The 27,229-nt window shown below is 41.0% G+C and overlaps 3 protein-coding genes and 1 pseudogene across 6 annotated transcripts; 1 reads left to right on the top strand and 3 right to left on the bottom strand.

Moving 5' to 3' along the window:
• The first annotated feature begins 3,663 nt into the window (after positions 1–3,663).
• LOC120639537 lies at positions 3,664–7,578 on the top strand. The gene is made up of 5 exons (XM_039915391.1): positions 3,664–4,017; positions 4,490–4,665; positions 6,675–6,858; positions 7,065–7,171; positions 7,271–7,578. The coding sequence occupies exons 1-5, from the start codon at positions 3,946–3,948 to the stop codon at positions 7,350–7,352; spliced, it is 621 nt and encodes a 206-aa protein (XP_039771325.1). The 5' UTR covers positions 3,664–3,945; the 3' UTR covers positions 7,353–7,578.
• Positions 7,579–7,651: 73 nt separating this feature from the next.
• On the bottom strand, positions 7,652–15,492 carry LOC120639536 (annotated as a pseudogene).
• Positions 15,493–15,680: 188 nt separating this feature from the next.
• On the bottom strand, positions 15,681–19,846 carry LOC120639535 (phosphoglycerate mutase-like protein 1). Of its 2 annotated transcripts, XM_039915389.1 has the most exons (10): positions 19,475–19,677; positions 19,045–19,116; positions 18,835–18,942; positions 18,237–18,316; positions 17,307–17,469; positions 17,039–17,113; positions 16,859–16,947; positions 16,443–16,562; positions 16,091–16,135; positions 15,681–15,995 (listed from the first exon to the last, which is right to left on the bottom strand). In XM_039915389.1, the coding sequence occupies exons 2-10, from the start codon at positions 19,102–19,104 to the stop codon at positions 15,866–15,868; spliced, it is 870 nt and encodes a 289-aa protein (XP_039771323.1). In that variant the 5' UTR covers positions 19,105–19,116; positions 19,475–19,677; the 3' UTR covers positions 15,681–15,865. The 2 variants fall into 2 exon arrangements, with proteins under 2 accessions (XP_039771323.1, XP_039771324.1); XM_039915390.1 differs by lacking the exon at positions 19,045–19,116 and having other exon boundaries at positions 19,475–19,846.
• Positions 19,847–21,899: 2,053 nt separating this feature from the next.
• On the bottom strand, positions 21,900–26,794 carry LOC120639534 (phosphoglycerate mutase-like protein 1). Of its 3 annotated transcripts, XM_039915385.1 has the most exons (10): positions 26,582–26,794; positions 26,158–26,219; positions 25,944–26,051; positions 25,057–25,136; positions 24,028–24,190; positions 23,755–23,829; positions 23,562–23,650; positions 22,876–22,995; positions 22,551–22,595; positions 21,900–22,436 (listed from the first exon to the last, which is right to left on the bottom strand). In XM_039915385.1, the coding sequence occupies exons 1-10, from the start codon at positions 26,775–26,777 to the stop codon at positions 22,322–22,324; spliced, it is 1,053 nt and encodes a 350-aa protein (XP_039771319.1). In that variant the 5' UTR covers positions 26,778–26,794; the 3' UTR covers positions 21,900–22,321. The 3 variants fall into 3 exon arrangements, with proteins under 3 accessions (XP_039771319.1, XP_039771321.1, XP_039771322.1); XM_039915387.1 differs by lacking the exons at positions 26,158–26,219; positions 26,582–26,794 and adding an exon at positions 25,235–25,462 and having other exon boundaries at positions 25,944–26,047; XM_039915388.1 differs by lacking the exons at positions 26,158–26,219; positions 26,582–26,794 and adding an exon at positions 25,244–25,462 and having other exon boundaries at positions 25,944–26,047.
• Between the last annotated feature and the right edge of the window lie 435 nt (positions 26,795–27,229).

Here is a 27,229-nt window from a genome sequence, read left to right as displayed (position 1 = left end):
GTTTGGTGCGCCGGCACCTTGGAGCGTGAAGCTCGCCGGCAACGTCATCGACCCTCTGACTTGGTGTGGAGCGGCGACGACATCCTTGTGCGGGGGACGTGGAGACCCCCATCCTTTGTGGAGAAGCTCTTTAGTGAAACCCGGGGCAAAGGTGACCGTGATTGTGTCCACGGAAGAGACTTGGTGGCCGAGTAGCAATACTCTTAGTGAGTGCTACAATAACGTGGATGTAGGTGTGCCTTTGTGGCTAACCGAACCACGAGATAAACACCCGCGTCAAGAGTTTGTTATCTCATATCCCGCTCTTTAAGCTTCCGCATTTCATAATAGCAATTTGTGTGCATTTATTTTCATAGAATAGTTTCTTGATAGGAAAGACTATAGGTTGCTAAACTCTTTTGGGATAGGGGTTTCACACTAGAACAACCTAGTTGCACATCTAGATAGCATGTTTTAGTTTAAGTTTTGTGCAAACTAGTTGGAGCCATAGGTCTAAGTTTTTAGAGTGCATAATTCACCCCCTCCCCCTCTTAGGGTAGAGCACCCGATCACTTTCAATAAGAAAAAGAGACATAGTAGTGACGCAAGAACCAAGGATGGCTAATGACTTTGATGTTAAGGTACGATGCAACGACTGAGCCAACGACTTGTTTACTCACATATGAAAATTTCTATCGTTGCCTGCTATTGCACCTAGTAGTTTTTATGTGGCGTAAGATTTTGAAGGACGTGGTTCCCCGTTCCCGTGGCTCAATTGTTCAAGCACAGAATAAATGTCAGTTAGTCTTTTTTCATTTAAGCCGGTTCATTTCGTTTGGATTTTACAAATTTGGTTCTCCCAAATCCCAAAATGGCAAACAAACAAAAGAGTCTGTGGAAGCTGAACAAGATTTACAAAATTTATTATCACAGGCGCTAGCGATTTATGGCATGAAAGCATGGGCGAGAGATAGACATTGCTGTCAACCATGGGACCCACTACACCAAACTGGGTTTGCCTTGGCGGCTGAATTGGAATCACCAAGAAATATGGTTTTTTTCTTGGTTGTACTAATAAACAACCAAAAAAATATATATTACTTGGCGGTTCGAAAAAACCTCCAAGGAAACATGCAATTTTCTTGGCAGTTCAGCTATGCCGCCAAGTAAACATGCAGTTTTCTTGACAGTTCAGCTAAACCGTCAAGTAAAGTTGCAATTTCCTTGGCCGTTTGGCTAGGCCGCCAAGTAAACATGCAATTTTCTTAACAGTTAGGCTAAGCCGCCAAGTAATATGTTTTTCTTGGCATATTTCCTTGGCAGTTTGGTGGCCAAGAAAATACTTGATGATACTTATTTTCGCTTATTAACCATTATAATACATGCTTGCTATATACTTTTTCACTTGTTGAGTACCTATATTGACTTAACATATATAATATGGTTATCTTAACTTAAACATATACGACATATAGTCTTGATGTCTTGTTAAGTTCACTAACTCATGTGGCACAAACTTGAGTAGTGAATAGAAATTCATTTGTTGGCATAACAATTATTAATATAACTTCATATTTTCTACTACTAGAGTAAATAAAAGGTTGTATTCAAATTTGAGGTGCATAAGAGTTCAAAATATTATGATGCATTCAAATCTCAAAATTTAACTTAAGTTAAAGGAACTATGTGAGGGATCTATCCTTTTCATGAATAATGTATACTTCAATTTTCATAAAATCCTTTGAAACTTTTATGTAAACTTTATACATCCATAAAATGATTTTTTGTAGAATTCTTTGAAACTTTTATGTAAACTTTTATGTAAAATTCTTTTTGCAGGAATCATTTTGATGACTTGGACAAGGAAGTTTGTTGCGGTTTGTATTGAGATGAGGGTAATTCTGAGTCTGTAGATAATTTTGGTAATTGATAGTGACTTGTGTATTTAGATGCATGGGTTTACTCGAGGATTATATCGTAGGGTAAATGAATTTGCAATGATCTTGGCGATAAGACATTTTATTGTTTTATCAATACATATTCTTCAAGAATGACATAAATTTGACTATATTTGTAATTTTTTTTGAATAATACGAGTGGTCAAACTTGATGTTAAAAAAGTCAAACGATCTATAATTTGAAACGGACGGAGTAGTTGCCATGCTTAGATCTTGTTTGGATACATATAGGCCCTGTTTGTTATAGCTATTCTGAGAATCAATTTTCTGAGAATCCAGCTGTTCTGAGAATGTGCTATCCTGAGAATCTGCTGGCAGAATAAGCTAAGAGTTTGGCAACCTGATTATTTGCTGATTGATTGTCTGCGCTAATTGTATAATGACATGTATGCCCCTGAGCCTGATAATACCTTGTTTGGTAGCTGAATTAGCATACAATGCAGTGATGGCATTAACCTTTTAACATTAGAGGATTAACTAAAATTTAATGAGTCATAATATATCATTCCCTAACCTATTACAATAATTTTATCTCCAAAGTAATAAAATACAAGTCAATGGACAATCATGCTATCAGAGCTGCAGCATTGGAATCACTGAAAGAACTCATCACCATCATCGGAGGATGCACTCCCATCGTCTGTGATACCCGTGCTCTCTTGTCCACCATTATCATCAACATAGTTATCAGAACGAGCATAATGTAAGGGGCTATGCCTTATAAAATTATGAAGAGCCATCATTGCAGACATTATTTTTGATTGCTTGATGGATAGGTAGGCAAGTCCAAGAGAATACGCCACTTCATCTTTAGAACACCAAAAGAATGCTCGATCACATTCCGTAGGGATGAATGTGCATGTTGAACACCTCTTTGAAGCCCACCGGTTGTCGACCATGTTGACATTCAGGTATATGGTATCTTTGATCCTTGTAAGTTGCTAAAAACCCTTCCTATTGTTAGGATACTCTAAATCAACCAGATTGTATTTTCCTTCTGTAGGATGTGGGAACTGTTGATTGTATTAGCAATTCCAAAATATTTAGGCTGTTCATTTGATGGGACTGTAACCCATATATGTGTTCCATCAGTTGCATCAATACAGTCCTTAAAATGGGGCCAAAATTTAGAATTTTCCCTGATCCTAGAATGACAAGTAGTAAAATGACGATCTTTCGGCCTTATAATGTCACCGGTTCATATGTATTAAGAAGAATTGAGGTGGAAATTTAATTTCATTTTCCTCTCCAATCCAATACATATTGAGAGGGAATGGGTTGATCCTAACAGAGCCTCAAGAAGATTTGTCGCTATAGTAGAGTACATTATCCAAGTATTTTTTTGATTTTTTTATAAGCGAAAATGAACCAAATCGAACAGCAGGCAATCTTACTTTATAAGATCATATTTTAAACCCACCAATCATTTTTAATCAAGGATAAATTAACTCCTACTCCCTCAATTTTAAATATACGATATTTAGGATGAGCAAAATGTGCGAGTGATAATCCTAGGTCATCACAACACAGGGGCTTTATGTAAAACATGTTTGTCGACACGAAAATCAGAAGAGCACCTCTAATCCTCTATCTTTTTTGAACGATATCTAATCCTCTATCTTGATCTGAGCCTTGCCCATCAGCCCTAAACAAAAAAAAAGATAAATCGGGAATGGTGGAAAAGGGCCCAACAACAAATTCCGACTGCATGGCCCCTTAGGGTAAACCCAGGAAGAGAAGAGGAAAAAAAAAACCCCCAAAAGATCCCAGCGTTCCCCTGCTGCACGACGCGGCCGCCGCCTGCGCCATCCCATTCTTCCTCTCTCCCCAGCTCCGGTCGCCCTCACCGCACCTCGCCTCCCCGTTGTTCCCTTGCGGGGCTCCTCTGGCTAGGAGACCTGGTGGCGCCAGCTTCCGCCGCCGTGCAGCCGGAAGGAAATCTCCCCGAGAAGGAGAGGGGATCAGTACAGGAGCAGCAGATAGGCAGCCGGGAGGAGGTTGGGGAAGGATGGTTTCGCTGTCAACGTGGTTCCGCTACGCCGCCCACAAGTTCGAGTACTCCATCTCCCTCACATGGAAGGTTCTAACTGATACATTCATCTCCCTCCCTCCCCATGCTTCCTCTCACTCCTCCGCCCTCGCTCTAGATCCATGCATGCTAGTACTAGTGTTTATCCTACCTTTCTCCCTAGTTACTTGCCCCCTATCTGCATTCCTGTCTGTTATTTGTCGATTCTGTTCGATTCATTTGCCGTTAACCGAAACACTACTACAAACTTCAATTTTGAGCCGTGGAGACGAACAGCTGGACCAACCATAGGAAATGGCTGTAACATTATGCATGATGTGCTTGCAGCAGCGTCAGTCCGACTTCATTCCTTCACAACTCCTACTTAGGTTTTATTATTGTCACCATGTTAATTGTACCCGTGGAACATCATTTTTTTTTTGTTTTTGTTTTTTGGGCCTTCATGTTTCAACATTTTCCAAAAAAAAAAGAAAGCTTCAACTCTATTCATATATTTATCTTCACTGCATCTGTATCCAAGCAGAAATATAATGTCGGCCAGATCAACAGTACAGAGCTAACGGATGCAATATGGAAAAACTTCTTCCAAGGCAAGCTCACCTTCACGCATTGGACCAAAGGGGGAGAAGCCATGGCTCCCATCGTATCTCCAACTGGAGGAGCCCTCCTTGTCAGAAAGCTCGCAAATTTAAGCCCCACGTAAGCACTTTCTTTCCCCCCGCTGCACTCTGCTAGCTGCGCCCCTCTTTTTGATGTTGCCAATCACTAACATGATATTCCTATCCAAGCATGTGCCCAGTGTTTATATTGTGGTTGAAAATAAATATATGCACCCTAGTTTAAAAGTTGACTAACAGGGAGTACTTTAGGTGACAGTTTACTAGTTGAATTCTTGGAAGTACCATTTCTTAAAGATGTACTCCTATACTTTTTCTTTACGATTCACCCCTATCAAAATTTTATTTCTTTCCCAACCCTCCTGACATCTAAATTGCAATGAACTAGCCCGCACTACATTAGAACTAGGGAAATCTGCAAGTATGTTTTTGCTTCAACTGTTGCGTTGTTGAAGCCAAACATTTTGTGAGATTTGCATTGGTACTGCTCAATGCTCGCCATTTGTGTGCACCTGCAACCAGGGTGACTTGATCTATATGATGTAGAACTTTGAATACAATAATCGTGATGCGGGTGCGTGCCCAATCTCCTTGTCTTAGGATCATGGAGATCACTTGATCCATGTAACTGGCAAGTTGGTGGCATGAACTGTCAAACACTTGTTTGGACAACCACCTGTGATAAAGGAATTCGCCCAAGTACACACTTGATCCACACTGAACCGGTCAAGGTTGATGAGCTGCTGCAATCACAAGAATGCAAAAGAACACAAGAGTTAGAGAATAACTCCCAATTCTTAAGGGGGCAACTGTGGCAAAGAAGAAGAGCACTTGGCTTCTCTGTTTTTCTAAATTAGGTTCCTGGTTAGGTTTTAGAAGAGCATCCATCCCTCCTAATTTGGTTGGTTGGGTTTACTTACACAAAAATATGCATAATTCTTTCTATACAGTTCCAAGTGAGTGCCCATCTATTGCATTTGAAAATAGACATGACAAGATTTCCATCCATATACAATACTCATCTTGGAAGCTTGTGAGTAATACAGAATTTGTCGTGCTGTTCATGGACAGAATCTGGGTGCCAGAATGTTGGTTGCAACGTGTTTATCTCTGTCTGTCTCATGGCTTAACCTTCCTTTGCTTGTATTTCAAACCTGATAACAGGCATATGCTACTTTTCTTTGTTCAGCAAAGAATGTTTGAGTGAAATTAGAGATGTTCTTATCAAATGAACTAATATTGTGTAAAAAAATTATAAAACTAACCCAGGAACCACTTAGTCTTTGTTTTTGTGTTTTGACACTTTTTTTGCACACATATATTTGCTATTTCTAGATACAGTAATAACTATTAAGAAACTTATATTAAGATACCAACTCATTGACAAACTATATTGCGCAGCATGGACAGATGCCCTTAGCCGCAGTTCTAATTGGGTTGATGTACCAGAAGCCTTTCACGAACCTGACCACAGTTCAACAATATGATTTTGAAATTTAACCGATATTTGCTAGTAATTACGTACATGAATTTTGTTGTTCTGTTAATGGCTGCAACTTGTGTGGTGAAGTTATTCATTGCTTCGAGCTATCGTGGAATTGGGGACCAGTGATTATGGTTTGTTGTAGATTTATCTAATGCCCAGGGTCCAAACCAGCTCAGGCCTAACCCTATAATAAACCATGCGTATAGCTAATATCATTTCCACATTTGCTAATCAACTCATGCAGTCAGTGCAAAATGATATACCGATGTTGCCACATTCCTTTCTGGTAATACTCTTTAAGAACAGCAATTAATCATGGTCCACCTGTTTGTATGAAGCAACATTGTTTTCCAAGTTTTGACAATGTGAAGTTTAGTTAATCTCAAGGTTTATGTACTGGACTAACCAATACCTGATACCTCCTTTTAAATCAACTGATGGATCTCATTGAATAACTATTATAAATTCTCAAGCATGAACATGAAGGAAGCCTGGTTCACTGGTTCATAAGGCTACTTCACCTGATAGCCGTAGACCATTTACAGCATCATATTTTCCTTGAAGCGTTTTTAATGGTCTTTTGTGCATCAAATTTATCTTCACAGGCAAGTCTTTGTTGGGGACGTCGTCTTGTTACAAGATCCAGAGAAATCTGATGATCTAATTATTCGACGGCTGGCTGCCCTAGAAGGCTATGAGATGGTCTCTAGTGATGAGAAGGATGAGCCATTTGTACTCGAGAAAGACCAATGCTGGGTCCTGGCAGACAACCAGGCCCTAAAGCCGAAGGTATGTATGTTATTTATGCTTGCAATAATAACATGTGTAATTCTGTTAGGTGGCGTTGCACCAAGATATACTCGATTTTGTTATGTAAACGTGAGATGTTACTATGCCCTCACTGAAGATTCTCATTGTGGTTTTGGCAAATAAGTGTACTGCATTTCAACAAAGGCCTCTTTGTTAAAGTTTTTTCATGATTGTTTTTGTGACAGGAAGCTAGAGATAGCCGCTTATTTGGACCTGTCCCTATGACTGACATCCTTGGCAGAGTGATATACTCTTTAAGAACAGCTGTTGATCATGGTCCAGTCGAGAACAGGTCTATTCCTACGCTATATTCAGCTCTGCTGCCTTTATTCTCATTCAATACCTGCACCCCGCATCAGCTAAATATTTGTTTCTACCATCTGTGCAACAGTGGCATTGCCATGAACCAGGATGCACCTGTACTGGCAGTGGAGCTTGATGTGGAAGAGATGGCAAAGAATAACAAGACGTAGATACTTGATGCTTTTGACATACTGCGCTATAACTTATTGTCGTTATGGATTTTGTTATTTACAATTTGTCGCTTCAAGTAGAACTTGCATTGGACTGTTTGTTCACGGTTTGCCTGTGGAGAAGTCAATAATTGTCTTAACAAATAATCCAGAGGTTGCTGGATCGTGATCTTTCCAATTTTGTGTTGGTAACGTTGTGTGACTGTAGTGTCTGAATTTGAGATTACGTGCTCAGTCTCCGGGTCGTGGCCTTTCAATTTTTTTATCATTAGCAAGGTGAAATCAAATTGACCTGATAAATTGCTACAGGATTTGTATGTGTGCATAAACGGATAAGCTGCTGCAAGAGTTTTGTAGCAAAGACAACTCCCCAAGAAAATTTTAAAATTGTACTGACACTGACTGTAATTATCAAATTAAAAGTGATAATTGCATCAAAAATGAATTTTCAAGTTGTGCACGATATACAATGTAGGCTATTGTTTTCAGCAGGAACCGATTGAAACGTAGGTTGGTACGTGATGGCACTTTCCGAAGCTGCCCTTTGCAATGAAGAACCGTGAAAATTCTTGCTTCTTATGATCAATCCAAGAAGATACCCGTGAGAATTCTTGCTTCTTGTGATCAATCCAAGAAGATGCCTGTGAGAATTCTTGCTTCTTGTGATGAATCCTGTCCTCTCCACATCTCTCACTCATCATCATACATCAAAATAGCATGTGTTTCTCACAATCCCCCAATTCCGTGCGTTACGTATTAAATTACATGCTATTGCCAAGCAAGTCAAGTCTGACTGGAATATTGCCTGGGTAGTTCAAACTGGGGGAGCCCAACCCAATCACACTGCAGAATGGAAAGATTGTTAACATTAGAAAAGAACTGATCGGTATCTGCAAAACAACTATTAGAGAAAACTAGAGCACGCCATACGTATACAAGGAGGCAGAGAACAGACCTCCTGTCAACAAGTATCATTGAGCGGAGCTACATAAGACCAAACGGAAGTTAGAAGCAGATACCTCTGATAAAGATCTGATAAAGATAAGCACGGTTTGTTTAACTTTCAACATTTTACGTTCTTAATAAGTGGTGAAGTATAACTGTATAAGTGAGAGGACCTTCTTTTCACGTAAGTTTAAGTGAATGCACCGGCCAGTTCAAAGTTGGAGGTCTCTGAGTTTTAATCCTAGAGAGCAAAAATAAATATAAATAAATATAGTTAGCTCTTAAGTTTACCGTTGAGACATGCAATTGCGATAGCTTGCACATAAGGAGGTGCTGAAGTGTAAATGAATTTTCCACCTCCCCATATGGTTAGGCGTTTGAGCTGAACTAGTCGGTGCATCAATTTAATAGCAAATATCATCACAACAGAAAAGTGAAGATGCTTATTCTTTTATATTGGACATATACACGAGGGGAGTGTTGAAATATAAATTAAAAGAATGTTGCTAGGTTGGAAATAGATTTCTTGACAGCTATGAGGCATGAAAGAAGTCAATACTGAGGCAGTTACCGCTTGCTCATTTCGTGTCTTATGGTTGGATGGCACTCCTTGCTGTACATGCGTAAGGTATCTTGTAATAGGACGCTATGGGTGACGATAGCTATCTCTTTCTCCTCTCGTCCATAACCTACAAGTAACTTCAAGAAAAAAAAGGCAAATGAATATAACCACACAAATGTAAAACTGGTATATTCGATGGACCATTTAATTAAATCACTTTCTAGGGCCATAACCAGCATTCAAAATGACTATTAATCGCAAAGAAACAAACTCTGGCAATCCATGGCTATACAAAAAAAGGAGTTACTAACTATAATGTCTAAGCAGTGATATGCTTCCATAATTTGTGTAAAAAGAATGAAAAGTACGCCATTATCAAAAGCCAATTATTATTTGCATAACACATGCAGCTGAAATATTGGTTATACAAGATGGATATTGATTTTCATAGTTGTACTCATGAAAAATATATTGATTGATCATAGAAAACAGAAGTTAATTACCAATCCATGAACTTCATACCCCTCGCTGCAACTGACTTATGTGCTTCTCTAACATCTTCATCATTCTCTATCTGCAGTGAAAGCGACTTTATATATACTACAATACACCACGATGTTAGTATATATACTACAATATTGAATTGGAGAGGTCCACAAATTGATTTGTCAATTGACAGCAAGATGATACTTTCCAGTGAAAAATCGATGGCAGGAAAGATTGTTCGATACTCTGCAATGCTCCTCCTCTTATCACAGGGATGCCCACCTTGCTTTTAACAAAATAATTAAAAAAGTGAAATACAGAAAGTAATTAAGGTATAGTAGGAATGACCAATGTGGTCAATCTAGTGAACAAAAATAATGTAAATGAGTCACGGAGTTGCGGCATATATCATTGCTTTGCAAAACCCATGTAACCACAACATCTTAATCAACTGACTGTTTATGTTTTACATGTATTCTTCAGGAAAAGGAAGTACCAAGCGCTCCCTGCAGTTCTCAACTGCAAGAAACGGTGGGCAGTTCAAACTTGAAATTGCCAGACGTTCACTTTGTCCAGCATTTTCCACCATTAACGGAGGTGCACCACCTCCACCAGTATAGCTTTCCCCACCAAAAACCCCCACTGCAGTCTGCATAGTTCTCATCCTATGGTATTCCTGTATAGATCAAGTAGAGTAAAAAAAGGGTGTATGGTAGAGGTGAAAGTCAATGGTTATTTTTTTTTCTCGAACACGCAGGAGAGCTGCGTATCTTTGTATTAATAAAAGAGTGAAAGATTGGTCCAATTACAAAGTACAAAGTCAATGGTTAATCTAGAACACCATTTCCAAACTAAAGAGGGGCTTAGGGTAATTATTTTTATACCAAGGGCTAAAGAGGAAGGTCATGTAATGGGCGTTGTCTTATCTCTAAGCTTGCCGGTGATGGTCTTTCATTTTAATGATCGCAACATCAATAAAGCTAAGAACATGAAGCTTTGCAATGTGCATTTGAGCAACTATCAAGCTTGAAAATAAAAATTCATAAAAACTTAAGCCATGTGTTGATATATCCCCAAGGCATTGCAATAAAGGCATGATTAATTAAGGCTGCATAAAATGGTTGAACCAAATAATAAACCCAAAGCACATAAGACGGACTTTAATAGACCCTTCCAAAATGCCACGCTGAGGTAAAAGGAGGAACAAGAGAAATACTCCAAAAATGTTAATGGAATATTATACCTTAGTAAAGGGGAACAAATAACCAGCTCAATCTTCTCTGCAAGCCCACAGTTTTTCACATGCTCTCGCAGATAGTCAACCTACACATTTAGGTAAATATTAATCATGGAGAACCAGAAACTCAACCAATGTAGAGAGCTACAAATTAAGACTTCGAAGTGGACAAGAGTTCAGTTGGCTATATTTTGGCTACAAATTTGGTGCAAAACCTTGGGACTTATAAGTTACTGAGAGCGATTTATGTGAGCATATGGGCACATTGCCAATGAGATGTTTGGCCATTTCTGATCTGATGGTTGATAGCAGCAGAGATTCATTGTTTCCGGATAAAAGAGGTGAGCAACTCCACCAGACCCTCTAAACAGCATCATATCTCAAATTTAGAGGGTTAATTAAAAAAAAATACACTCCGGCAGACTCTCTACTAGGTCCTCTATTTTGGGAAGGTCTACAAATCCCCTCCTCCACCCACCATTCCTATGGGTCTCTAGGAGCCCTCTATTCTATAAGTTAGAATTGAGGGTTATTGCTGGAGTTGAAGCAAATTTAGAAGCCCTAAAAATAAACACAACTTCCATTTAGCATTTAGAGGATCCAATTTAGAAACTATTGCTGGAGTTGCTTAACGTGATTCGAGGCAAAAAATCCCTTCCCTTATTTTTAATCGCCCCCACGAGCTACCTTATCTCTTCTTTCCATTTCATATCCTCTCATTATTTTGCTGGGTGCCAAGCTCCACCACATCTTGTAGAAAAGAGGGGGAGATGACTCTCCATCGTAGCTGTGGCTCTGTCTTCAGCCCATGCTGATCCAACGCGGCCTACATGGGTGTCTGATGTATAACACATGAAGGAAAAGCTTCGTTTTCTTCACCGCCACCACAAGGGTGGTGAGCCCACGCTGAGGGTTAGTGGCTAGTGCACCACCCCTCTAGCTTCAGCAAGGTGTTCGGCGTGCTCACACTCCATGTTACATGATACGTCTAGTGTCATTTCCATAGATATTGGTCCAAGAAAATTCTTTCATTTTTGTTCAAGAAGAAACTGTTCATGGGATTTGTATTGGGGATTTGAAATAGAAAAAAAATAGTGTGGTTATTGATTATTTTTGCGATGGGCTTGGTGTTTAGATGATTTCAGGTTGTCCATGGTGATTTGGGATATAAAAATGCTAGAAATCAATCTGGTCAGAAGCTACTTGCTAGGCAAAATGTTACAAATCAGTAAAAGGAGCTAGAAATAAATCTGGTCAAAAGCTATTTGTTAGAAAAAATGCCAGAAATCAATAAACATAGAAATGAATCTAAACAAGCTGTTACCTCCAACATCCTTAGACAGGTTCCATACAAGTTCATGGATCTTAAAGTGAGACGCACATACTTAATAATAAGAAAATAGAAAAACATATACCTTCTCTACACCATCGTCTACTTTAGCCGCATCCTTCATGCCTGCTGGAGCTCCCCTACCTGCTACCCACCAAGTTCATGGGACCAATAATGATTATGGTGCCATAGTAGACATGCCTACACGCTACGTGATCGAGATAGAGTTTGGATCGTACTTTGTAACCCAAATATGAGGGCACTACTGTTGTAAACGAGAGATGATTTTGGCGGCCGCTGTATCGGCGGTGAGGCTGTGGTGGCACTCGGATGGCAGTGGCAGCCATAGTTATACCCCGAGGATGTATGAACACATGGCTAAATCGCATTAAAAAAATCATGCCTCGATATCATTCTCATTTCATTTGATCTTATAATTCGATTTCACATTCTTGGGTTATTGCTTCCGCGCAATTATTCTAACAAGTGGTAACAGATAGAAACTTGAGAAGCCTTAAACATCTAGAGACTACATTGAGGAATGTGAGTACTCTATCCTGCTTGTGATGAGTGAATTGTCAACCGTGCGATGTCGTGCGCTTGGTCTTTGGATTGCAGGTACACGGGCGTCGAGTGTCGACGGGGAGCTGCCGTGGAGGTGCTGTGGCCGATGGACCGTGCGGTGGATGGCGGTGAAGGGCAGCCGGGACCGGAGCTCGGACCGGGTGGCAGCTGTGGCGTCCACTCCTGGATCGAGGGCGCAAGCAGCGACGGAAGACGGGTTTCTTGGTTTGCGCCACAAAACCAAGGAGGCGGACGACGGTTGAAGACGCCAAGTCGTGGAGGCACGGGCGTCGGTCTCGGGACTGACGGAGGCGACGGGCGTCGACGGCGTCTAGAGCCTCGCTGTGGGCGAGGAGGTGACGGGCGTCGGGCGGCGTCTAGGGCCATCAGAAGGCCGAGGCAGGAACAGCGTCTAGGGCCACGGCGTGGAGGCGGGAATCTTCCCGCGCGTGGAGTTTTGGCGGTTTTCTCAAAACCGGCCACCTACCCGGGTTTCGCGGACCCTCCAAAACCGCGGACCGGTACTTCGTCGACGTGGTGCCATCGCATCAAAGACTTCGAGTCGAAGAAAGGAGCTCCGCCGTCGATCGAGTCTGTATAGCGGGCTGCTGCAGACCCAACCGGTCTGACCGGTCCCCTGGACCGGTCTGGCCGCAGCAGCCGGGTATAAAAGCCCCCCCTTCTCCAGGTGGAGGGCTTTGAGTCTCTTGAGTCCTTTTTGGTTTTTCCTCCCCCCTTCCTCCTGCTCAGGTTAGGGCCAAGGTCTCCAATGCAAAGAGAGTTTAGATATAGCTTTTCTCTCCAATCTAGAGGGTGGATGATGGGTGGATGGCTCTAGCCTTTGTATAGGTGAATTCCTCTGAGATTAATGGATGAAATTTGTTTGAGATTCACTTGTGTGTGCTAAGCATCCCGTCCTCCCCTTCTCTCTTGCGTTTTGGGTTCAATTCTCCTCTTTTGGTGTGTTTCTTGTTTGGAAGAGAACAACCCTTGATTTCGTGGTTTGATGAATTCTTTGGAATGATTCCTATGCATATAGCCTAGTGCCAAACCCCATGGAATCATGGGTTCTCACGAATTGGCGATTTTGTGTTCTTGAGAAAACCCCAATCCTCTTTGATCTTTCCTCGATTTCTCTCGATCCGTGAATCTTTTGGGTGATATCTTTTGGGGATATGTTCACGGGGTAGTTACGAAGCTTTCCTCCAAGTTTGGTTGGATTTGGACTTCGTTTGCTCGAGATTCGTGGTTTGAAGGTTTGTTTGCGGGTTTTCTGGACGACACCGGTCAGACCGGTGGGCAAGACTGGTCAGACCGGTCAGTCTGGGTTTGAACTGCTCGACCGATCAGACCAGTCTGTGTGTGCTGCGCTGCGGTTTGAGAAGTTTCTTTCGCCTTTGCTTCCACGCTGCGACCTGGATCTTCTGCTTCGAGATAGCTTGTCCATAGCTATTCTCGCTGACCTAGGTTCGAGGGCTTGCGGTGATTTTGGGACATAGGCCGACGTTTCAAATTTCGAAGAAATTTTGATCGGCTCCCATTCACCCCCCCTCTGGTCGCCAGTTTCGGTCCCTCATACATTGTGATGGAGGAGCACAGTATATAAGAAGGGGCAATCCTCACATATCATGCTAGTTTTTTGAATTGAGTCACATCCAAGATCCTGAACTTAAGTGGATATGGAGTTGATGAGGTGCTGGCTGATAGGTATAGCTGGTCAGACTGGAATCTTCTGCGCTCCCTGACAAGACTTGTCCATATACACAAAGGAGGTTTTTCCCATAGAGTTGTCGTCGTCGTTGTAAGATGATGAGTTGGGCGCTTTTGCTAGAAGTTGCCGACATGTGTCTTTGCAAGACAATTTTGGTATGCCATTTTGCAGCCTCTCAACTTGGAAAGATTGACACCCAATAGGATTGGTGGAACAAAGCTGAGAGGAGGATCCAAAAACAGCATAAAAATGAACTCAATTCCCTCTGCATTCTAGGAGCTTGGACGCTATGGAAACATAGGAACACTTGTGTTTTTGATGGATCACCCCCAAATTTACAAGTGTCAATCCAAGCTTTCAAGGATGAGGCCCACCTGTAGCAGTTTGCTAGGGCTAAGGGGCTTACTACCCTATGCCTCAAGTTGGGAGGAACTTAAGCATAGGTTCCTGGGGTTTAGTGGTCTGGTTCTGCGTGTTTGTATTTTTTTTTGTAATAGCCTGCTTCTAGAACTTTGCATTACTCACTCTGGTCCAAGGTGAGGGTTTTTTTTTTTGTAATTGGCCCACTCTTTCTCTCTTAATATAAAGATACACAGCCCTCCTGCGTGTTCGAGAAAAAAAACTTTTGCATGAAGCATAAGTTTTAGTTTGACGCGCTACAGTGTTCAGCTTGTGTTAGTAAACGGCGCAGAGCTGATTAAGAGCAGTGCATTGTCGCGCTTCAAGATCGAAAAGTGGGAGGAACAGGGGGGAGGAACTTACTTGTCTCCAGCCTAAAGGAGTAATCGGAGCATCAAAGAAGGAGGGTGACGTGTAAGCACTGTGATCCTTCTCGCCTTCCACGTTGTGAACACCCTGGGCGTGCCTCACCTGCGAATTGAAACAAGCATTTTTTTTCCTTGCAAATCTGTGATGCAATGCCGGGAAATTAAAGTGAATTACCAGGTGTATGGTCTTGCAGCGGTGCAGAGGGTACATAGCAGTGCCGGCGCTGGACTTCATTCCTGACGACGATACAGGTGAAGGCATGGAAGCGTTAGGCAGAGAAGACATGGCGTTTTAGGAGGGAGACGTGATGGAGAGCTTTGCTTTGCTTTCTTGTCAATTCAGTCCTCGATCGTAGCAGACTAGCAGTAGCGAACGATGAGAGTGATGACTGATTCAGCAAACGGAGAGTAATAGATTTGTCAATGGTCTGATCTGATCTGACGAAGCAGATCATGGACGGCCTCCTCAAGTCAAAAGCAGCGCCTGGGTAACCGTTAACTCCATCTCCTCCATGTGTACCCGCACCGCCCCACTGCCCCAGTTGACTTCTGAAGGTCCCGTAGGAGCGAGTGACGAGGTAACTGATCAGGTCCACAAACCTGTTTGCATCTAATCTAATCTATACAGAAGCTTCACAGCAACAGGGAGGGACAGTAAGCAGCGTATTTAGTCTGGCTTGTTTAACATTACTCTCAATTATATCGATCCTCTTGAAAGAAAAGTATAAAAAAAATCTCATCACCAGAAGTGAAAAGAACATTTCATTTCAGTGAACTTCAGAGGAAACATACGTAATAACAAATGGTCAGTCCAATATGCAGGTGTTTAGCTTCCACTGAATGCAACTAGGGAGGTGTCAAGATGGGTTCACAAAAGAATCAAGGAATCAGGGTAAAACACGAAACGAGCCTCAGACAGGCTCAGTTCTCTCTTGAGCTTCCTCCTCAAGTTGCTTCTTGTCAGCGACATCGCTAGGCAGATCAACACCATCTGGGATCTTGCAAGGGTACTTGTAACTGGGGGAATCTGATCCAAGCATGCTGCATCACCGGAAATTTCATTATGATTCTTACAAAGTGTTTTTCTTTTTTGTGATTCTAAGTTGCAAGGAAACACACAAGGGTATAGAACTAACCTCCTATCAACCAGCACCAACGACCGGAGCTCACAATTTGCAAAGCTTCATAAAACCAATTGAAAGTCAGCAACTCATTCTCCTGATGGAGTTTAACGTGGTTTACATATTTTACTGTTTTGTGCAAGGACAATATGGCAGAGAGATTAAGAGTGAGTGAGAGGAAACAGAAAGGGAATTCATAATGCTTATCCTCTTGCACATATTATCATGTAACGTTGGGCAAGAGTTGTGAATGTAATAATATGATGTCAGTAGTTCATCTGCAATAAGTTTGAGAATGTTTCTGTGTTGATAATTCATTAATTGACAGCTACACGGAGGAAAAATAAAAATGTCAAAAGAAACTTACTACTTGCTCACTTCATGCCTTACAGTAGGATGACACTCTTTGCTGTACATACGTAAGGTATGCCACAACAAACCACTATGGGTGACAATGGCTATCTCTTTCTCCTCTCTTGTCCATAACCTGCAGGTATGCAATATCTTCAAAACAATGTAGACGAATCGAAGTGGTTTATACTCAATTCTATAACAAAATCAAAGGACGAACAAAGAAGTCAGATATTTGCCAGGAAATCGTTAATTTGGTTTGTGTCAAGACATATGACAAAGATGTTGAGCATGCAATTATCCACTACCACTTTAAGGAACAAGTTTCTTTAATGATATAGGCAGCCCGAATATAGGCCATACCAGGCGGCCAAAGTGTTTCAAGATCATATACGCAGAGAAAAGAGATGGATTGATCTCAGAAAAAAATACCAGTCGATAAACTTCCTGCCCCTCTCCCCTAGTGACTCAAAGGTTTCTCTGACATCCGGTACCCAAAGAACATCTTCATCATTCTCTATCTGTAAAGAAAGTGCATGCACATATCTTATGTTACACTGATGGAAAGTAACAGGTGCAAAATGGCTAACAAATACAATACAAGATACTTGCCAGTGAAAAGTCAATGGCAGGAAACAGAGTACGATACTCTGTTATGCTCCTCCTCTTGTCACAAGGATTGGCACCCTGCATTATAAAAAACAAGAAAAAATGGAAACATGAAGAAGGTATCATGGGAACAGCCAAAGTAGTCTTTTTAGTTAACAACAACCGATATAAATGAGGGATTATATAAACATTATTTTGCAAGATGTATATAACAAAAAATCTTGATCAAATGATTGTTCATGTTTTACATGTGTCCTTATAGGAAAAGTACCAAGCGCTCCCTGCAGGTCTCGACAGCAAGAAATGGTGGGCAGTTCAAATTTGAGATTGCCGGACGTCCATTGTCTGCAGCATTTTCCACCATTAGTGGAGGTGCACTTATTCCATTAGTATAATTCTCACCACCAAAAACACCCACTGCAGTCTGCATAGTCCTGCAAGATTATCTCAGGATTAAAGAGTGTGGTTCATTCTATAAATTACATACCACTGAAATTTACTTTGCCTCAGCACTGGAGTTCTGATAAAAATCTAGACTGACAGCTGGTTGAGCAACTATTGAGATGAAAAGGCATGATAAGGGTTTAAAGTAAACATGAGGCAATTCTTATCTGTACTGGATCAAAGAAACACGCCTTACACAAATGATTCAGCAACAATACACAGACCTGTTACATGAATGGTCCATGTACATATTTTATCATTGTGCACAAATGTCTTCATATTATGTTCATCATTTCCATTAACAAAAGTACAAAAAACAAAAAACAGTGATATTATGATTAAACCATTCCATGGAAGTCAAGCTTGTATACGAGACTGAACATATAAAATTCTTATAATTCTCCACCATGTTTTATAACAAAAAAAAATGCAGAGTTTTGACTGTAACCCCCAAATATTGAAAGTGGGGTTTAAACCAGGTTTTGGTGCTAATGACTGAATGTGTACAGCTCTACGGTAAAACTGACATACTCAACGTGCAACTACAACTGGCATAGATAGCAGAGAAGCAGTTCAAAAAAAAATGTGGATCTGTTATACCAAGTCTATCTCTTTTAAACAGAGCTGCAATTTATCCTAGTAGCTGTATTTTTCTTAGAAAGAAGAATAGCAATTTCAATGGGGAACAACACCATTTCTCAAAACATAAGGAAGCCAGACGCAGGGCACGAACAAAAAGGTTAATACACATCTGTACCTCAGTAAAGGGGAACAAATAACAAGCTCAATCTTTTCTGCAAGTCCACTTTTTTTCACATGCTCTCGTAGACAGTCGACCTATAATTTCATTTAGTAAATCTTAGTCATGGAATCTGGACCTGAAATGTCATATGGAAACAGCTGCCTTTGGTATATCGATAATGAAAAAAAAACTACAGGCCCAGAAACTCAACATATGTATTTGCACATCAAAACTTTTGAGTCAAACAGGACGTGAAATGGGCTCACAACCTCTGATTGAACACATGAATTCATATACTTAAGGGCAATCAATTTATCGAGACAAGGGCATTGTTGTTCCATTTTGTGACAAGGAGGGACCATGGTGGTGATTGCAGTCACCTTGATCTGTACATTTTTAGCAAATAAAAATACCACTTTTAACAGAACAGAGCATTTTGTACGCAACTTGATGTGTTTAGACCACCGGAAGCAAAATTTCAGGAAAGAAGCACCAAATATTTAGTAGGCCAAGATGTCTAGATTTTGTTATTGGAACCAATAATCACCCTAATCTAGAGCAGTGATCGCTGATATATTTCTGGGAAAAAAAAAGAGGAAGAGCAGAAAGTTACCTGGTTCCAGCCCAAAGGAGTGACGCAAGCATCAAAGAACTCTGGTTTCATGTAGGCACTGTGATCCTTGTCGCCTTCGACATTGTGAACACCCTGGGCATGCCTCACCTGAACGATGCATCAAATGGCTACGTGTAAATGTTGTTGGTTTTTAAAAAGAAGTTTTTCCTTTTATCATTTACAGGTCTGGATTTCAGTATTTAAGGGAACCAGGTGTATGGTTTTGCAGAGGTGCAGAGGGTAGATGGCAGTGCCAGCGCTGAGCTCCATTATTCCTGACTCCTGAAGCAATGCACATGATAGATGATCGTCCATGGAAGTTAATAACATTATTAACTGATTCAATAATTGTGTAACGCAATAATATAATGCCCCTTAATTCTCGGGGGGGAGGAAGGACTAGAACATGAAAGGTACATGAATCGAACCCGAGAACAGAGAAAGAGATGGGAAGAAACACGCGGCAGCAAACTGCAGGCAGCTAACAGATGGATGTAGCCTACGCACGCGTGTGTTATCTACTAACATCAAGGAGACGCGAATTCAGAGGCGGGGAACCGAAGAAGAAGAAGAAGAAGAAGAGCATGGTTGCGATCTAGTAGTAAGTTTCTGACGTTGATGGGCGGGCATGCGCGCGTACCTCGGTATGTATTAGCAGCAGGAGGAGGAGGATCGTCGGAGATCTGGTTGCGGCGGCCGTCGATGACCCTCCCTGAGGACGAAGGAGGGAGGAGGATGCGGAGCGGCGGAGGCAGCGAGCTGAGGTGGTGGTAACCGCCCGTGATACGGCGGCGGCTCACAGGTTTACTATTGGGTTGCCTTCCTCTCCTCTAGTGGGGTAGGGACACACGGTAAAATGGTAAAATTTGTTTACTCCTCGGTTAGTCGGTTGCTCTGTTGTCCTATTATCGGAAGAAGAGGAGCCACCACGTGGAGTGGAGAGTCTGCAAATGGAAATATGGAATGCTTGCTGGCTGCGACGACATGAGCATGACATGGTGGATGTTGGGACACGGCACGGCACTACTTCACTTGGTACTTGGGCCGTGTTTGGATGTCCTCTGGAAATTTTTTTAGTGTTTTGACTATTAATTAGAAGTATTAAATAAAATCTAATTATGAAATCATCTCCACAGCTATGGCACTGTAGCAGATACTGTAGTTAATGAGGCCTTTGACCGTACGATTGGAGGATGGTTAGGCGCGGTTACTGCAGCATCAATGTAGCCAATCATAATGGAACTTGGCTCATTAGATTCGTCTCGAAAAGTTACACTCATCCGTGAAAAAGTTTCGTAAATAAACTTCGTTTAATACTCCATGCATACGTTCGTCTTTTGTGAAAAAAATTTCAAGCTGTCAACCAAACACGGCCTTGGACAGGCTTCTGCATTTTTTTATGTACTTTTTAGTTTCTTTTTCCCAAACAAATAAGCATATGCGACAGCAATGTAATCAGTTTATAGATTAGTATAAACCAGCCGCGGTGACAGAGAAAAATCCATTTGCGAATTAAAGAAATAAAAAGAAAGTTCAATAAATTCTAGAACAGTAATCTTGCTCGCTTGTACTATTTTCGTTTCAAAATGTAGGTCATTTTGACTTTTTTAGATTTATAATATTTACTATGTATCTAAATATAACATATATTTAGATCCATAACAAAATATATAAATTTTAAAATATCAAAACAACCTACAATTTAAAACGGAGGGAGTACCCATCGTTACACACATGCGAGCACATGCACGCAGGCCATCTCATCACGCGGTCTCATATCTCGACGCATCAGCACCCCTCCCTCAAACCAAAATGTACCAAATTGTCCACTTGAGGATGCGCCCGTACTAAATCACTCAAATAATGAATACACTTGCATTGGGATCACAATTTGTTATCTCCTTCTAGAATAAATTAACATCTTAATGAGGATATATTTTTCTTACCTTAGAAAACGTGACAAAATCAGTACTTCCCTCTATTCGTAAATGTTTGTCACCATTGACTTCTGGCTTATATTCTGACGTGTGGCCACTTGTCTTATTCAAAATATTTTTTTCTTCTTCTTCTATTATCAAAGAAATGTACTTCAAGCATGGCTTATATTTTAATAATTTCCCTAAAATTTGAATAATAATACCAACGGACAAACACCATGCATGATGAGAAACTTAGCTAATGGTGACACATTCAGAAACCGACGAGTAGGAAGCAGGCAGCACCATGGATTGGGATGTGGATCGTTGGAGGCCAAGTTAAAGGGAAAGTAAAGTGTGACAAGGAGGGACAGAGAATAAAACTAAATGGGCTCTTTTTTTTTTGGAACAAAAAAACTAAATGGGCTCCCGCCAAATCCCAAACATATAAAAAAGGATACGAAGGCTCCGGTCAGCCAAAATATAATATTCTTATGCTAAACAGCTTAAGGCCAGAAACAGTTAGCCGTTGTTCTAAAGCAAGTGGCAGGTTTATATAATTATATATAAAAGAGTATTCCCTCCGTTCCAAATTATAAGACATTTCAACAATCTTGGAGAATCAAAATTTTTTATATTTGACCAAATTTATATAATAGAATAATATTATTTATTATATAAACTAAGTATCATTAGATTTTTTATTAGTTATATTTTCGTAGTACATCAATTTGATATCATAAATCTTTATATTTTTATCTATAATTTTAGTCAAATTTGAGATTGCTTCTACCCTCCAAGATTTTTGGGATGTCTTATAATTTAGAACGGAGGGAGTATTAATTAAAGTAACCTCGTCGTATAAGTTTTGCGGCCGGACAATGTTTCATCCGATGCCACGTGCAAGTTTTGTTCTGATGCGGCAAACAGCTTTATATGCCTGCTCCACGCATGTGTTCGAGGAAGCAACTGAAAAATATTGTTTATGTGACGTGTCATATTCCGTTGTTTTGAATCTTTCTGTAGCAGTCAGAACTCTATTTCAAACTCCAGTAGGTTATGGCACGTCATGACTCATGCTAGATCACAAGTAGCATGTTAATCATGCATCTGCCACATTTTTTCCCCACTTTGGTAACCACTGTAGCCTTTTTGTATATAACTGATGTGACAATATAATCAGTGAAAAATATAAAGAAGCTATAATCCGAAGCTCCTCCCAAATTTAAGATGAACAAGCCACACACATTTCTACTACCATCTACGAGAGAGCAGATGGGCAACCCTTGCTTGGGTTTTAACCAAGAACGAAGAACACAAGCAACCAGGAGAATTTTGTCATGTAGCGTAGGTATTATTGCTATGGATTTCAATACCCTGAATTTCAATATGGGCTGCGATAACAAACGTAATACGTAATACATTCCGTAATTCATGCTCAATTAACAACCGGCAAGTCCTACCTGTAGATACTGTTTAGCTTGTCTTCTTCAACTGCAGACTTGAATGGGGTCAGAATGAGTTGATAAAAGAATCAAAGCGGCAATGCTCAATATCCTCAGACGGGCTCATCAGTTCTTCTGAGCTTCCTCTACATGCTTCTTATCTGCAACGTCACTAGGCAGATCGAGTCCGGCTGGAATCTTGCCAGGGTAATTGAAACTTGAGGAATCCGACCCAAGCATGCTGTACGAAAAAAATATAATTACTGTTACAACAAATGCAAAAGGAATACTTGCAAAACAAGCACCAAACACAACTAGATTACGCTAAGTCCATGACTGAGGTGGCAAAACTCACCTCCTGTCAACCAACACCATCGACCGGAGCTCACAGTTTGCAAAGCTACATAAGACCAATTGAAAGTTAGCAACACATCCTTCTTGTAAACATAGACATGGTTAAACATTCTGAGCACATGGATCATCACAATGGGGAAGAAAAACAGGGAACTCAAAAGGTTACCCTATTGAAAATATTGTAGCATAAAAAGGAATAAGAGCTTGCGGATATACTAATCTGACGTGTCGTAATATATTGTGTAACTTTGAACAATGTCGCTGGCTTGCTAATGGAGTGGCTGACAATTACCAAGGAAAAAAGAAGTTAATGTCAAAACACTTACTGCTTGCCAACTTCGTCTCTTATGGTTGGATGACACTCCTTGCTGTACGTGCTCAAGGTATGATACAAGAAACCACTATGACTGACAATAGCTATCTCCTTCTCTTCCCTTGTCCATAACCTGCAAGTATGTTCAAAAGATGGGCAAATGAATCCAGGTATACCGACAAGGCAACAAGTCAGCTTATTAACCAAACTACAATGCCTTTATAGGCCCTGGCCCACATGAAACAGTTTCGAGCATCCATGCTTTACAGCCTTTCTAAATAACAAATGCTCAACCCTGTCAGTCTAATGATACATGAAAACAAGTAGAAGCAATAAGTCTACAGTATAGGGGAAGCAGGAGTATATTTACAGCAAGAAGTTAAATTTGGGCATTATGCACTCTGAACTCCTGTAAATTTTGTCAAAATCGCCAGATAAGTGTACACTTGGGAAAGAAGACATGCTCATTTCAGGCCCTAACTTGAGAGTGAAGATGAACAAAAATGATCCTTCCAAGAAAAAATAATTTGCCTTTGTGATTACGCTAAGCACCAAACACAACTAGATTACGCTAAGCGAGATACTATCAAATCATGCTAAACAGAACAAATTGCTTTGTGATTGTGGCCATATGAGATGGTATTTTCATGCAAATATAGTCATAGAAAGGCAATTACTGCTCTTAGAAAAGAGCGTTACCAGTCAAAGAACTTCATACCCCTCAGTGTGACAGACTCATTTGCTTCTCTAACATCTGGTTCCCAGAGAACATCTTCATCATTCTCTATCTGCAAATAAAGCAAGTACATATACACCATTGGAAGTTTAGAGCACCATCAGGAATGGAGATGTCCATGAAATGTCTCATTAATTAACAATAAGAGATACTTGCCAATGAAAAATCAATAGCAGGAAAGAGAGGCCGGTATTCTGTTATGCTCCTCCTCTTGTCACAGGGATGGACACCCTGATTTAACAAAAATCAAACAGAAGATAAAATATTAAGAAAGTGTATTGAAAAATTATAAATACATTACTAGTGTGAAGAAACTATACCAGGAATGGACAAACTAATTTACTAAGTTAACACAAACCACTTTGAACTACAAGATCACAAGAAAAAGATTGTTCATGCTTTTCATGTGTTCTTAAGCAGAGTAAGTACCAAGTGCTCTCTGCAGGTTTCAACTGCAAGAAATGGTGGGCAGTTCAAACTTGAAACCGCCGGGCGTCCACTGTGTCCAGCATTTTCAACCATTAGTGGTGGAGCACTTACACCATCAGTATAGTTTTCACCGCCAAAGACCCCCACTGCAGTTTGCATAGTCCTGTGAGATTCAGGTGAAATATAATGAGAAACACTTAGTAACTACCCAACACGCGCAACATAGCATAGTATATTATGCTGCAAAACAGGAGCTCTCATAACAAAATACTCCCTCCATCCCTACATAAGAAATTGAAGTTTCTAAAATGTGTCCTAAATATAAACATTTCTTCAAATTAAATATCAAGTCCTCCCTGCTCGGCGCTTGTAGATGAGAAAAGGAGAGTTGGGAGAAGATGAATCTTATTGCTTGATATTCCAGACACACGACCTTCATTAATGTAGGCCGATCCTTGCCCCTCAACCAAGCTCTTCACAAACTCTAGATAAACCGAATCCTTAACAACCAGAAATCCTCCACCGCGAGCAAACAGAACTAAGTAACTAACAACCAAATTAGGACTACTAATTACCCTGCTGCTTCTTATTCCTCCTGGAGTATGTCTTGCCAACATAACACGCACATATAATCTTACACAACCTTAGTCATTAGTGCTGGTGCTGCACAGATTAACCCCAAACGAGCCAAGTTGAAATTGCTCTTCTAGGTAAAACCATGTTTCTTTGTGCATTACTGATGCTGATTGTGTGCATCTGTTATTTCAGTAAGGAATCAATGATGGGCACAATACATAAAAATCAAAGAGTCCTAGAGGATACAAACAGATCAAATAAACCTTACAAATACCATGTTCAGTTCAAGCAAAAAAAATATAAACAAATTGGTCTCTTGTTTTAACCATATCTATTACTTATCCTAGAAGCTGAGATAAGAGATACCCAAAAGATAGTGACAGTAAAAAGCCTAGCAGTTACAGGACCCAGAACACTACAAGTGCACATAAATATATTAAGACGAGACTATACCTCAGTAAAGGGGAAGTAATAACCAGCTCGATCTTTTTTGCAAGTCCACTTTTCTTCACGTGCTCCCGCAGACCATCAACCTACAGCAATTGCAGATAAATTTAAAAACTCATGAATCTTGAAAATGTCATATGGAAACAATTATGTGAAGGCCCAGAAAGAAACTCAACTAACGTACAGAATTAACCATAAAACTTGGAATTTCACATCATAATCAGCTCAGCTCAACGGATCATGAAGCATTACAGATGGCTTTAGGAGTGAGAAAATGATGTTGCATTTTGGTGCAGATTGGGGAAGGGGACAAACAATATCAGAAGTTACTGTAAACAACATTTGCCCTCAGAAATTCCTTTTGCTGGTACCAGCAACCAATTCATGGCATCCAGGAGGTAATCTGCGGAGGCTTTGGCCATGGCAATTTAATATAAAAGTCAGCCAAGCATTACTGGAAGTTTTGATCATGAACATAAATATTTAATATGACTATGGCAATGTGTAACACTGAAGCTGTCAGGAATGCATTTTTCTGAATCAAGATGTCCATCCAAAGTCAGATTTCAGAGACATGGTGGCATATGGCATACCATATAGGAAGTGAAGATCTGTCATTGTAGAAGGTGAAACTAATTGAAAAAATACGATATCTTTAAAATCGAGGGGGGAAACCAGTAAAGCTTCAAGATATGGGGTACATTCATAATTTTCAACTTGAACTATCTCCACAGTTAATTATATTTTTTCATGAATGTGCTCTCTTTTATGTGTTGATAGTAAAAGAGATGGCATGCATAATACAACAGAATCGAGAAGAGCATGAGCAGTTAGTATTTCAGCAGTTGAGAGTTAACAGACTTGTGGTCGAAACCAAAGGTGCAGAAACTTACTTGGCTCCAGCCAAGAGGGGTGAGCTGCGCATCGAACAGGTCCTGTGACATGTAGGCATTGAAATCCTTCTCGCCGGCAACATTGTGAATGCCCTGGGCATGCCTGACCTGCAATTTTGCAAGCCGGTAGGGGTCATACTATGCTGGGTTGTCTCTTGCGATTTCTGTTCCGTGCTTGTGATGATTGAGTATGGGGGAAGGAAAAGTAGAGTACCAGGTAAATGGTTTTGCAGCGGTGCAGAGGGTAGAGGGCAGTGCCAGCGATGGGCTCCATTCCTGAGCGTTTATTCAGACAGACAGAGATTGGAATCAGTTGTAGCCAGTGTTGGTATTGGTACAGGACAAGTGAGGCATGGCCCTCCCTTAATCGTCAATACAGATGGCATGAACTGCTGTTCAACTGATTAATGCCCACGTGCGGCTCTAAAGAAAATTCGATTCGATCGGATTGGCCCGTACAGGAAGGCGATCGGAAGGAACCGCGGGTTGATCGCCATCCGTAGCGCGACTACTGCATCTGTGCAGGAAGGAGAGGATGGGTAGCGAGATAGAGATCTGCAGATCGCAATGGCGCCGGGGATCCGTTCCGTCCTAAACGGCACGCGATGAGAAGAGGGGAGGAGGGACGGACGGCGTACCTGAGGATGCGCAGCGAAGCGGAAGGGGCTTGCCGCGGCGGCCGGGAAGAAGGCAGACCCGGACCCGGACCCGGACCCTGGCGGAGGAGGAGGAGGCGGCGGCGGCTGGTGCTGGTGGGGAGGATGATTGGGTGGCAGCGGGAGAGGAGGAGATGATGGTGGCACTGTAGCTCGTAGTGCCGTAGACCATCGCCATTAGTATTAACTCGTGTCCACTAATTTAATTTACGGATTTGTTTATTTATTCACAACCACAACTTTGTCTCTCTCCACGTGCGGTGGCTGCCCACCCAACCCATAGACAGTCAACAGCACACCACGAATGAAACCAGCGCCTTCCGACTTGCGTCCCCACAAATGAATCGGAGTATAGTACTTACAACTCAGCTGTGGAACGAATATTCCACGGGATCCACTTCATGGATTCATAAATAGAAGCTGACAGATCCTTTAATTGATGCTTTCCAAACTAATGAAGAACGGAGCATAGGAAAGTTACGAAAATTTTCAACCAACGGCTCCAACCGAATATGAAATTTTATCCACCGTATCTCTCACACTAGACCTACCTATTAAGGTCGAAGGAGGTGGAAGAGGGGTACACCCATAGAATTTGTGAGCTAGAGTATGTTTATGCCCAAAACTTAT

This window comes from Panicum virgatum, chromosome 7K, assembly GCF_016808335.1.
Source record: "Panicum virgatum strain AP13 chromosome 7K, P.virgatum_v5, whole genome shotgun sequence".
NCBI classification, from domain to species: Eukaryota; Viridiplantae; Streptophyta; class Magnoliopsida; order Poales; family Poaceae; genus Panicum; species Panicum virgatum.
This window is presented reverse-complemented; position numbering and strand designations above follow the sequence as displayed.